The 14265-nt window shown below is 37.0% G+C and overlaps 1 protein-coding gene across 15 annotated transcripts in view; it reads right to left on the bottom strand.

The window, feature by feature from the left end:
* Positions 1-14265, bottom strand: part of LOC121863301 (protein polybromo-1-like) — a 76875-nt gene that overhangs the window by 10669 nt on the left and 51941 nt on the right. For 14 of the 15 annotated variants that reach the window (XM_042361898.1, XM_042361900.1, XM_042361903.1 and 11 more), the window contains 10 exons: positions 13568-13729; positions 12806-12972; positions 11023-11195; positions 10117-10286; positions 8617-8661; positions 5852-5986; positions 5278-5532; positions 4580-4745; positions 4172-4319; positions 1942-2057 (listed from right to left, as the gene is read on the bottom strand). In XM_042361898.1, the coding sequence (XP_042217832.1) occupies positions 1942-2057; positions 4172-4319; positions 4580-4745; positions 5278-5532; positions 5852-5986; positions 8617-8661; positions 10117-10286; positions 11023-11195; positions 12806-12972; positions 13568-13729 (1537 nt within the window). The remainder of the gene's footprint in view (positions 1-1941; positions 2058-4171; positions 4320-4579; positions 4746-5277; positions 5533-5851; positions 5987-8616; positions 8662-10116; positions 10287-11022; positions 11196-12805; positions 12973-13567; positions 13730-14265) is intronic. The other variant, XM_042361897.1, reaches the window with a different exon arrangement.

The following is a 14265-nucleotide window of genomic DNA, read 5'->3' as shown; positions in this document are numbered from 1 at the left end:
CTAGAGCTAACATACACAACATTAAGGGTTTGTAATGGCTGTACTAAAAAAGTGCAAAAGATGTTGTCATAATAAAATAATAATGCTGCACTTCAGACAAGGTTGAACTATAGACGCATCACAACCACAAAACAGAACCAATTAAAATAACAAAGTAAACAATCATCTATGGCAAATAGTAGATATAAGACAAGCACAATTCACTTTATTTTTGCTTGGAGTTGCAGCATAGGTTATGCACAAAACAAAACCTATGAACAATGATACCCCTGATGTGAAGGTCATAACACTTGATGGAATACAGTACTGTACCTTCATCACAAATACTTATTTATTGTTGTGGTAGGTGAGCATCACACATTTCAAGGCAGTCAATACCTCAGTTGCAAAATATATACTGTACCTGTTTATAGAACCTTTACCTTAAAGCATGTATGAGAGTAGTAGTGTAGCAATTTTAACCCAGTAACTGGACACAACAGTACAGTACACATATGTAAGTATGTATGATTGACAAACTGAATCATATCCCAAATTTACGAACTGTATACAGGGGGCCCCCAATGTTCTCGGTTATTCGCGGATGACGCCCTGGTGTACCCAAGAATATCAGTGGGTAGTTTTAAAGTTGCTGGCATTTTCACGGCTGGGACAGGGAGCCATTCGTTCTAGAGACAGTAATTTCCTTTACACGCACGCATGTACGCACACACATGCACATAAATAATAATGGGAAAATACTCTCACAAATAACCAGAAAAAAATTTATTAAAAATGTGAGTCTACTCTCAAGTCAATCCTCTATTACAGTGCTTTATTAATAGAGCACGGACTTGAGGGTAGACTCACATTTTTAATAAATATGTTTCTGATTATTTGTGAGAGTACCGGTATTTTCCCATTATTATTTATTGTATGTGTTTTGTATGTGTTTTGTGTGTGTGTGTGTGTGTCTATACACACACACATATATACTGTACAATACTTCAGGTAAATGAAATAATTGTTCTTAGGGCAAACACATAAAGGGAATACACATTTCTTTGTACACAAGTAAAAATGTGCCCCCATCTGCAAATTATTCGCGGATTTGGCGATTAGCGGCCATTTTGAGAACCTAACCCCTGCTAATTTGGGGGCCCCCTGTACTACCATGCTCCTGATGATTCTAAAATATGTAAGCTTATTGCAACAAAGTGATGCAGATACTGGGAAAAGCTGGATAAAAATTATTTATGCCTGTGACTACCCCATTGATTGTGTAAACGTGCTTCGATGTGGATGAGGGGTTGAGATGTGGGTCCCCTCAGAAGCTGGTGGCAAAGATGAGGTGCACTCAAAAACATGCAGAGAATAAATCAGTTATTTCCACTGAAATTGTATAAACTATTTATCTATGCCAAGTGTAAATGACAATACAATCCAGACAAAATGTGTCCTATGAGTCAATTGTGTCAGCTACTCATGGTTATGACTTCATCCGGCTGTAATGGTGGAGGGTGAATGTAGATCCTGTATAGATATGTGAACACGCCTGACGGCAAGACTCTGTTACCATTCATTGTACCATTTATTCACATGTCTGTATTACCATATATTATTATAGCATGTCTGATATCTATGCTTATGTCTAATGCCTATGTCTACTTACTATGTCCCGATGGACCATGTCTGTACCGCGCTAGTCAAGTAACTAGAGGATCTCATTTATTGTCCTAGTAATGTCTAGCAACTCTCCCTGCCTAGCTAGCTAACTTCTCTCAGATCGGCTCAGGCCTGGTTACGACAAGGAGTCCTTTGTGCTTGCTCCTGCTTTTGTACCTGTTGGTTATCCTGCCAAGTCTTGTACTTATGGAATATATTTACTGCTCGTGCTCTGGAGTTTGAAGAACCTTGTCTCGGATTACATCCCACCACAGATCCAACAAAAGAAACACTCACCATGGATTGTGGAATGGGGAGAACCAGTGGTAGGGTACAACCCAGAGGCTGGAGTTCCTCCTGGGGTTGGCTGCTGCACAGTTAACAGTGACCGACGAGACGATGCCACAAAGTTTCTGTTAAAACATAAATCGATTCATTCTCTGAGCCCTCCAGAGCCCCATTTAAAAAATATTACTCAATTTTAATTTTGTTACATAAAGTTACAGAAAATTTTAAAGAGCATATAGGGCCAAGAACTATCATACCAATGGAAGTAAATGGAAACAAAACAGTAGACCTCCAATATAACACAGCACCCTAAACACTCCCATTTTTCGTAATTGTGAAGTAAGCTATTGTACAGTGTAAGCCCACAGATAGCTTGCAGAACAGACACATATAAATAAATCAAACGAATATGAAATGTCAGAACTGGTGTTAAACATCATGAGTCATTTTGTGCACAGCCTTTTGAGATTGTTTTTATCAAGGAAACATCTGATGAAAAAATGTGAATAAGCCAGAAAGGTGCAAATCATCCTAATTAGTCTAGGCTTGCTTCAATAAATATATACTGCAGATAATATTTTCAAATGGATTAGCCATAAGACAAGCTTAAGTTTCCTGTGCATGTCAATAGATGGTACCATAGCCCTCTAAGGCATTGCTCAGCCAATGATAGCTATGCTTGCTGCACTACTTGGTTATTATGTATGTTTTTAAAGGTTTAATAACAAATGAAGACAATAAATCAGCTGATGAAAACCTAGCACTGGCCAACAGCATCTACGCAGATCTTGTAAGAATCACAATACCCTGAGTTCTACTGCTCCAACAGTCACCTTGTATCTGAACAAGTGATATCCAAGAAGCAGTTGTTCCGGTTTAAGATGAGTTATAATGTCTTTTGAACTGAGGGAATTGGTGTTGAAGTGAGATAAAGTGGTGTCTTAAGAATTTTTTGGGGGGGGGGGCTGAGTTCCCATACCTTATATTTCCCATTAATGTACAATACTGTACAGAGATCGATATACAGTAAAAGTCCAAAAATCCGGATGCCAGGAATCCGGACCACCCGAGAATCCGGACTTTTCGAAAACTCAAACTTTTTAAATTTAGCGGGCTTTTGTGGGTTATGTGAATGAATGGAGTTGCTTTAAAAAATTAATTTACATAATTCTAATAATAAAATTAATTGTAAATTATAGGTAGCTAATTTTGTTAGTTTTGTAATTAGCTTGAACTGAAATGTAAAATTTGAGGCACTATAAATCTTTTGTGTGTATGTGTGCATGCGTGAATGCCACAGCTGCACAGCGACAACAAACGACCACACAATCGCCACTTTAAAACAAGCAATCAAACTGTGACAACGTATGTAATTTTGAGTCCTACTCTTTCCATGTACAGAGTACAAGCCCATAATAATGGCCCCTAAAGTAGATAAACTTCGTTGTGTGAAGAAAAAGAAGAACACATTGGAATTGAGTGACAAACTTGAAATAATTAAGAAACTAGAATGAAATGTGAGCAATGCTGTTCTAATGGAAACATACAACATTGGAAAGTCTACAATTTATGATATAAAAAAGGCAAAGAATAAAATTTTTAGAATTCACAGCTTCTTCTGAGCCTTACATTAAAATTGCTGAAAGAAAAAGTTTATATTGGCCCAAATTAGAAAATCTTGATAAAGTGTTGCAAGAATGGTTTTTGTTAAAACGATCAGAAGGTATGGCAATTTCTGGGCCGATGCTTATTGCCAAAGCAAAGTCTTTTAAGGAGCAAATGAACATTGAATCAGAGTGCGCATTTAGTGATGGATGGCTTAGGAATTTCAAGATTCGTCATGGTATTAGACAGTTTGTTTACATTTTTGTCTAGTGTTGACTTTATTTTTCTTTAAAACTGCTCGTTTTGATAAATGAACCATGCTTTATTTGATAATGAATAAACTATCAAATGTACCTGTTCATCTCTTCTTTATTCCTCCTTAAATTTTAATTTTAAAAGTACTGCCTGAGAATCCGGAAAATCCGAAAATCCGGACCGACCCAATCCCCAAGCAGTCCGGATTTTTGGACTTCTACTGTAATAGAATTGAAGAATGCATGGAAACTCTCCGTCCCTCTCTTGTGATATATTGGGGGTCTACTGTAAAATGAATAAGTGCAGACAATTATTAAACAGAAAGACTTAAAACATACAAGATAACATTACAAAATAACCATCAATACAGAACACCCACCTAGAGCGGTCATGGTGCTGTATGATGCGGCCAGTGTTCTTCTGTATGTGAACTTCCCGCACATGTCTCACCAGCCGCTGCACCATTGGGAAGGGTGCAAGAGAACTCTTCTTGTGTCGTGAACAACCGCGCCAGCCACACTCAAACACTAAATTATATATTTTATTCTAAAAGGATCCATAGAGAGGACAAGAGTACAATTGGCAATACAGAATTAAATTTATATAAACAACACAAAGTCTTAAAATATATATTTCCTGGTTAACATTATTTTTCAGGCTAGGATTTATTATTAATGTGATCTTACCAATTTTTACAAGAAATAAGATAAATTCTTTTATTCACACACTATAATTGATGAAGAATTAACAAAATTAAATTTGATAAAAAGTTACTTTGTATTATTACCTTGTGTAACCTTGTGGACATGACCTGTGGCTTCTAGTATCAGGTGATCACTGAGGTCAAGGAGGTCCTCGAACATGTAGTCACAACTCTCCCACATGCACTCAAACACCACATCAGGGTTGTTAGGCAGAGGTAGATCTGGTGTTGTTACCTGGTGAGGAGTACTCTAAATACCTCATAATGTTACCAACTTCATACAATTGTTTATGTATTCAGGAAAACTTTAGCATGAATGATATTGTATGTATATTATGTATGCTGTATTATATATTATGCTATGTATATTATGTATGTGCTCCCTTTATATACATTATTTATTCAGCCTAGCTAGCAGTGTGTGGCAATGTATTTAAGATGTCCCACATGCCTAATTAATGTGCCTGGCGACGTATGGAAGCTGCTAATGTATCACTTCCCATACGTCGCCTAGAGAGCAGTTGACCAGCAGACAGGTTGAGGAGCGCTACTCCCTTTGTGTACATATCTCTTATCCAGTAAATTGAACCTACAAAACCATACAGGTGTTTGTGTTCGCTCCTGTATATAGAACTTAATACCCAGAACACGAGCAGATATCTAATATGATAAAATGCAAAAGAAAATTGAAGTTAATGCAAACAAAGAATTTGAAGAAAAAATGAAATAAGTAAAACTATCCAACATACACACAGTGCTATAACCAGAAGAGGAACTCTAACCTGTGGTGTCTGTGGAGAATCTGGGCCATTGCCACTTAAGGCTCGCTCAGCACTCTCAAGATTCATCTGATGGGCTCGGTCCTCATGAGTCTTGCGATCAGTCTCCGTGAGGCGTTTCCACTCAATCCCCACGAGGCGAGATATTTCCCCAAAATTAGCACTGGGGTTTTTCAGTGTTATGCTTTTTCGAATTTCTGCAGCAAACAGAATATATCCTGTCATTTGTTTTTTGCCTGTCATTTGCTGAAATTGTTTCTGTCAAAGAGAAAAAGAAAAAATTTGGGATTTTTTTTGGGGGGAGGGATGGGAAGGGGGGGGGGAATTTAGATAAAAAAATAATAAATAGATAGTAAAGACGACATACACAATAAAAACTATTCGTTCTTCATGAAAAACATCTTTATTCATAAACTGGAATGATGATATAAAGGTTATTTAAATAAAGATTGTCCAGCAAAATATAAGTGATAGGGAACTACTCATCAACAATTATATTAAGACCTGAAATTATACCCAATAATTAAGAAAACAAGTCTTCACTCTGTCATAGTGAAGTATGAGTTGGTTAACATACCCCAGTAGGAGGTTTCTTGACAGACTTAGGGGTTCCAGCAATGATCCCAGAGTCCACTGAGGCTACAGAAGGTGGGGGCCCATCCATGGAGTCTTCATAATCCATGTCCATGCGTGGTGTCATGGGTGATGATTCCTGAAATGTGCTTCTTATTCAATTTGATAACTAACACACCATTAATACTTCTGTCCCCTATGAGGTGGCTGGGGTCACTGGGCTGATACTTTCTTACCAAGAGAGAATCTCCCTTGATGGTTGTATACTTGCTAGCATTGGTCATCCTTTGAAATGCATCCATGAGATGAATGTCAGGTGATTATGTGGGAATGATAGGGACCAAACTAATGTTTTGGAAGCTCATAATGCACAATCATGCATAATGTAGGTATCAGGTGATCTTGTGGAATAAAAGGGATGAAACTAAAGTTAAGAAGCTGGTAGTCTTCTCCAAATAAAAGGGAAAATAGGGATAATTAATTTGACTTCACAAAGCATACTTGAATTTCCTTCTATACTTAACTACAGTACACTCATGATCCGGTTAACGTCTGACCGAACAATGTCCGATCGCATATAGATCCGTGTTTCAAAAAATCCGACGCCTGCTGGACCACCACTCCACGACCCCCTGACGGAGACACGATGATCCTCCCCATACTGGTCAGATATTATGTGCTAAAGGAATATGCTTCCTTGATTAGGCTTTTTTTAAACATTTGCCTGCAGGTGTAATGTTAACCTACATCTATTGAGGATAAAATCTTTCACCCATAAATTGACAATAACACATTTGCTGTAATCAGACATATCTAGTTGCCTCAACAATTGCAATTTCAAATACTGTGTCATTACTACGGAATAAAGAAGTCACTGGTGTACTGCAGTCTAAGATTAAGAGAAAACGGACGCCTCAAGAGTCTTGAAGTGAGAGAAAACGGACCCCTATGACGGGGCACTCAAATAAAGAGACATGGCTACATGTTTTGTGGACTACCCATTGTACAGTTTTGATGGTATATTTTTCATCACTTTGAAATAAACCTCGTCATGTCTATGTGTGTTTCTGATAATTACCATAACATTATATATTTATATATTTAGCGGTTGTACAAACACAAGGCCTCACACATGCCACTCAGACTGACAGACTTGACAAGTTTTACCAACCATAAAGACAGTTGAAGCTTTAAACATCACTCACAATGGATCTTGAATATTCCAACTGTAATCAGACATAGCTAAGTTGCCTCAACAATTGCAACCCCAGTTGCAATTTCAAATTCTGTGTCATTACTAAGGAATAAATAAGTCTCTGGTGTACTGCACTCTAAGATTAAGAAAAAACGGACGACTCAGGCATCCTGAAGTGAGAGAAAACGGACCCCTATGACGGGCCACTCAAATAAAGAGAGACATAGCTACATGTTTTGTGGACTACCCACTTTACATTATCCTTTTCATCACTTTGTAATAAACCTAGCCATGCCTATGTGTGTTTATGATATTTACCATAACATTATACATATATATTTAGTGGGTCTAAATGGTTGTAAAATGGGAAACTTGGGGTTGGGTGCCTGGAACCCCCCTTAGAATAAATCCGATAGGTTTATGTAATTTCGGACAACGTCCATTTCGGTTAACATCACGTTTCCAAGAACGTATCTAGGACGTTAACCGGCGCATGACTGTATAAGCATTTTACATTTACACCTGACCAAATCTAAAATTTAAGGGGTAGCTTGGCTTCTATGATATCAACTTTATTTATTTGTTTATTTTTTCCAAATTATCTCACATTCCTTTTAAGGGTACCCAAACATTACTAAAAGAAAAATTCAAGTATAATAATAATTAACAGTCTTAAGGAAGTTTCTTGAGATAATATTAAAGGTTAAAACGGTTGCAATAGTAGGTGCAGTTCTTAAATTTGACCTTCCACTGCAAGCCAAAAGCTTTAATGAGACTATTATAATTTGGCTACAGCTTATGTAGTGATCAAATCCACTTTACCTTCATTTCTCTCTCTCTATAGTGTTGTATGCATGAGGAAAACATATCACCAATAACAATAGGACAACAAATATGATTTGCCACTTGATGTGAATTCCTCACACGGCACAGCATGTCTTCCGTTTTAGAAAGATAGTAGTGAGAAGGCTTTGTTGGCTGTTAGTTCAGGGAATAGAGAAGGTTATGCTAGGTAAGGTTTGGATGGGTGGGTTAGATTGTAGCAAATCACTCTCTTTACAGTTAATGACTATACAAAATTCAAATGATGACATATGACAAATGTTAGACAGAAAGAGAAAATCTTTCCAGAGTGATTTCAGTTGTATTGTTTGTCAAGGAAACTGGCTGATGAAATAAGCCATATAACAGGTGTAATCCATGGACAGATAGAGATGTTGGGTACCTTGCTGGGTAATGCAGATCACCAATAATGTACAAACAAAGCAACAGCATCTGTCCTTTGTGGACTACTCTGAGGCTCTTTTGTGATATGGTGCAAGGTGAGTGAAAACACTGGATCATCACTTATAATCATCATCTGTAGTGACAAAGCTTTTTGTGGAAATTCAAAATGAGTGAATTTAAACCTTTCTGTGATGATTAAATGTGAGTGCACAATGTATAAAGAAAAAAGTTAATTGGTACACAATACAGGTACAGTATGTTACAGCCAAATCAAATTAGGTTTCAACTGCAATCAGAAAGGCAGAAAGCAAAGATTGCCCTTACATAGCAGTTGTAAAGTGACTTACATAGGTCTGTGGCTGCTTCTTCAGGAAGGATATTGAAGGATCAAACTGAAATGACAAAAATGGGTATATGGTAACTTTGTTGTCCACATAAGAAACTACAGTGGCCACTCTGAACATAAAAAAGGGATCACATGAAAATTAGGAACCCCTGCTTATTACACCTAAGATTTAAAAACCTAATTCTAAATGGGTAATGGGTCGATTAGGTTAGCATTTGGGTGTTTAGTCATAAGGTGAAATAAATTAGGGTTCCTAAACTTCATGAGATTAAAAAAAAATTCTGAAGAATGGAAACAAAACATATTTGACCAAAACAAAGATAAATACCTAAGGGAGGTTACTGGTGAAAATACAGGAGACATTGATGGCAGCAGAGGAAACATTGTCATCTTTTGTGATTAGAAATGATGGTAGGTTAATAGAGATACAAAAGAGAAGAGAGGAGAGAGACATGCATAATTAATGTGTGTGTGTTTGTGAGAGATGACAAACACAATTGTGGAATATAGAACAAGAAATATACTGTACGGTACTATACTGAAAGAGAATAGACATGCTCTCACATCATTCTAAATAAACTCAACTCTTGTTGATACGAGATAAAAAATGGAATCAACTGATACATTTAAAGGCACCTCATCCCCAACAGGTCAGTCTGTGTAAAATAATCCTTAAATGCCAAAGTCTATTATTAAGCTTATTCCCCTGTAATCGTTTACAGTACTGTACTTATTATGGAATCAATGAAAATGGTTCAGGTGACTGGTCAAATGGGTCTCAGTCTTAATAGGTTCAAACCTAACCAGAACTCTCAGAATACATGCCCAGTCCTAATAAGCCTTAATCGTAATAGACAGTTAATCAGGGGTCTCTTTGATTTGCAACCACAACTGCATAATTAAAAGGATGCTAAAGTTTCCCTTCTTTGGCTAACTTGTCAACAACTTAAACTAAGACAAACTTATATCGGTAACATTTATAAAAAATACACACTAATGTTCCCCACTACTTTAACGACATTGAAATAAAATACCAACTCACAAGTCTGTTATATTCTTTTAACACCTTAGTCTTTCCTTGACTGCCATTAGTCTTTTCTCTGCCTACAGAACTTCTCATCTGAGGGCACCCTGGCTCTGACATGGGTACAATCTCATAACTAGGCTGGGTTAGGTTGGTTGAGTTTTGTTTGTTGTGGTGTGTACTGTGCTGGCCATTTACCATATCAATGCCCCATGCAAAATTAACCCCACTCAGGAGATACAAGAGCATACAGAAAGGATGAGGGATGGCTTTGCAAGCATTTATATATGGAATGGAATAATGGCAGCACAAAAAGAAAAAGACCTGAAGGCATAAAGAAGACAAAGAAAGGAATACCGAGGAGTCAGCAAATGTCTAACAAATTCAAGGAACAAATAAATGATTTGATGGTACAGTACATGAAAAACAGTATGAGAGGTGCTCTCGTTATAAGAGAATTACTGCAGATATTATTACCTTTTGGAGAATAAGAGGCTTCCGGAAGTAGTAGATCTCATCTTGTGTGACATAGTTTGAGTGTTTAAACTTGCGCAGGCCAGTCATCAATGAGCTAACTCTTTGAATCATTTCATCTAGGAAACTGTCGCATATATACACTTCAGTTTCACGTATCTCTGTCGATCGTACTGTTGGTAGAAAACTAACTTTAGTCATACAGAACACAAACTTTACCCATAATAAAACATAAAACTGCTGTGGAAATGGAGAAAAGAATGGAATCCATATGAAAAGAGGTAAATACCACCAAGCTCTAAGTGATCAAGGTGACATCTATCTCAAGATGGTATACTGTATTTAATGAAATAGGTTAATATATTGGGTCAAAGGTTATATATAAGATGACAAAAATATTTAACCATAAGCCTTAATATGTACTTAAAACACCAAAGTGAATTGCCACCGTAGCATAATTCAAGGAGAGAAACTTTTGTGAAAAGAACCACAGTACAAAACCAGAGGTCAAAATCAATCATTATAAATAGGAATTTTGCTAGAATTTTGAGATCATTAATCAATTTTATGGAATGTTTAACTGGTCATCTGGTTTTGCCCATACACTATTATTTTTCAAGGATGTACAGTTAGTTTAAGAAACTGCTAAGTAATACTGCATGAATAAAAAAATTAGCTTGGGTAAAGGTGACAAAAGAGTCATTGAAGTGATTACATGATACTGTAAGTAAACTACTCTACATAAGAAAACAATAAATCTATCAACATTTTAATTTCATTTTAAGAAAATAAATGAGGCATCACAAATATTATGAGCTTCAGGGGCTGTCTGATGTTGTTGAAAATGACACTGTACTGTACTGCATCAAAGTCAAAATGTTGTAGAGGCACATATAGCAGATTACTCACGTGTGCAGTATTCTTTGACATCGAAGACAATACAGCGGCCAGTGATGTCTGAGATGGGTAAGGTCTCCACTCCGGCAGTGAGGTAAACTTCCTGCTTGTAGAAGAGGTGCTCACCAGTTGGGTTGTTTTGTGCTGCATTTTTGAACACTGTACCCAGGAAGTAAGCTGTCCCCCTAAGAATAAACATAACAGTGAAAGCGAAATACATTAATCTATCGAGGAAAACAATGTCAAACTATAATTAGGAAAAAAAAGAGGAAAATTTATCTTGAATTGACACAAACTTGAGAAGTTTATTTGAAAATAGTATGCAGAAGTGCTATTTTTTTACTGTGATGCAATGGTAGGAAAAGAACACAAGAATTCATATCACAAAAAAAATTACTAATCTATCTTCGACACACTGTTGTTCATTTTCCTTCACAGTCTTATGTAAAAGAAAAAGTTAAGAGAATACATAATTCACATCATCAGTTCTCATTTAATTTCTGGGATAAAGTTTCTTGTATGCATAGATCAAACTCACTTAGTCAAAAAACAAAACAGACATAATGATGGGCAAATTCCATTACAGGATGGATGAATAACACAAGATTTATGAAATGATGGAAAAAGACTTGAGAAGGCTAAAGAGTTGTGAAAAGTGGTAAAAATATTCAATGATGAGAGAGGGAGGTGGATGAAAATAACACTGTACAGGTATCCCTCATTTAACGATGGGGTTACGTTCCTAAAAATACCTAATGTTTTGCTAAATGAGGAATAACACTGAAGCAGAGGATGAACAATAGGTTCAAAGAGCAGGGTGGTAAACACCAAGTACAGTACAGTACTCCCTCGCTTTAAATGAGTTCATTATAAACAGTTTCAAAGTCAAACAATTGATTTATTAACAGCAAAAACTCTATATAAATGATGTGGTGATTTAAACAATTTAGTGAACACAAAGTGAGCCTAATTCAAACAAATTTCAAATTGCTTAAGTCAAAAATGGGAAAAAAATTGCTCTAAAAAACAATAAAATGGATACATAGCATATCACAAATACAATAGCACATATTTTATGTACAAAAAGTATCTCCTTCCTCACTCAAACCATCCTCTGGGCGATGACACAATTCAGCCAGGCAGTCACCCAATGACTCACAGATGTGTGGCTGCTGCTGTGCTATGCCATAACATTGTATTGGAGGAGGGGGCACGGCTGGGCTGGTCACAGTTACAACCCACTGCCTCCACACATACATTCACTTCTCACTTACATACACCCATGCTTTTCATATATCTTATATTATAGTTTTATATTATATTTTCTTTATTTCTAAGCCGCATTAGAGTATTGTAATTATTATTATTTTTTTTTTTCATAACATGTAACAATGGCAAAATATGTAGACATCTCACAGGTTACCTCATCCCCAGTTTTCCCCCCTTCCCAGTGATTCAAACCATCACTAAATCGAATGTTGACCTAACAAAGTGAGAAAGGGTGTCAAAACTTTTTATCACTAAAGCGAATTAACACTCGAGGGATACCTGTAATAAGACTTTCAGTGTTTTTGTTTTCCAAAAGGCACTTTCTAAGAATTGCTGGGAGTCTGAGAGTTGCTGAGCCCCGTGTAATCAAATCTGAAGTTCTATAGAAGTACAAGTATTACATTTAATACCTGTATACCTTTTGTACTAAAAGATTTTGTACGTCCTCCCATACCAGTGTCAAGTTCGGGTGAGCAAACTTTGAAAGCCCATCAATATGACAGGGGCAGATCAATATACAACTTACTCAGGTGTGACCCATAATTGACAGATTTGTCTGACCGACTTCTTGCCTGAATCTCGTCCCTTGACATGCACGTAGTCTCCAAGCTTGACAGCACCCGAGGAAATATTGTACTGTTCATAGTACGTGTGACCACCTGGCACTCCTTCTGCCTGGGATTTCACTACATTCTGGAAGTACAAAAATCTCACATAAGATCACTCTTATCTTCAACACTGTCAAAAGTTAGTTAAGGGAACATATGTATTAGGAAGTTTAATTCACACAATATTCATATATAACTAACTCTCCTATGTATGATGTAACTTGTCTAGAATGTCTTAATCCTCTCAAACTCTTTTGATCCAGCCTGTGTCCTTAAGTCAGCCCAGGTTGCCATCACCAATCCCACTCAAATGGAGCCCACACAAAGGGCACCTCTAGCATGCACTCACAAAATTCTCAAAAAGGCCTTGTTTTCTTTTCCACACAATATTTCCAAGATGTTTTGGTGTCTCTTTATTGAGTAACATTCTCTAAAAATTCTAAAAAAATATTGCACATGAAAAATAAGTTAATGCACAGAAATCAAAATTAACAGAAGAAAATTAAAGGACATTCCTGCATAACACCTTGAACACAAATTTAAAGATTATATACCAATAATCTTCTCACATTGAATTAACTCAGCCATAAAATACTGTTAAAATTATTAAATTACCAGTACTCTAAATAGGGATTTCCAATACATACATAACACAATGTTAGGAAAGCTAACTGACTTACCGGTAATTGGCGACGGATAACCTTGGTCTCCTCATCTAGCTCTGCCAGCTCTTCCTTATGACGTTCTATCCTCTCCTTGAACACCGAGTCCACACGCTTCATCTCCAGAGGTTCTGGTCTTTCCAGTAACTTGACGCGTTCTCCCACATTGAATGGAAAGGACTGGAAACAAATGTCAGTGACATAATTACCAAATTGAATTTAAGGTACAGTGAAAACTACAGTATGTATTGTAATTTGAATTATCAATAATTTGTGCATTTTTATCTTAAAATTCTGCTGTCAACCAGTTAACAGAAAAATCTGGAGGATGTTAAACCTTTAGCTGCTATCATTGTCTTTGGACAATTTACTGAAATTGCACTATTGTCATCTTAAGACAAAGACAATTGGCATTTGGCACCATGAATTTAAAGCTGTGCACCAAAGATCATGCTAAGAATGGAAAGTCAATGATTGGCAGACACTCTACAGTGAGACACAAGGCTGGTGGAGCTTCAAATCAACTTCTTATCACATCTTGGAATAATTTATCCCCCCCCACCTGTCCTCAGTGGTCCCTCACCCACACCTATGGCGCCATAGCCTGGCCCACCACCTACACAAGGGCTTACCACCCACTATGCACCACAAAAGCCCACTGCACCACCACAACCCCTCTTGCATCACAACAATAATCAGGGCTCAGCAGTTGCCAG

This window comes from Homarus americanus, unplaced genomic scaffold (genome assembly GCF_018991925.1).
Source record: "Homarus americanus isolate GMGI-L3 unplaced genomic scaffold, GMGI_Hamer_2.0 scaffold46197, whole genome shotgun sequence".
Taxonomy (NCBI): domain Eukaryota; kingdom Metazoa; phylum Arthropoda; class Malacostraca; order Decapoda; family Nephropidae; genus Homarus; species Homarus americanus.
Note: the sequence above shows the minus strand (reverse complement) of the source record. Positions and strands in the feature narration are given on the sequence as shown.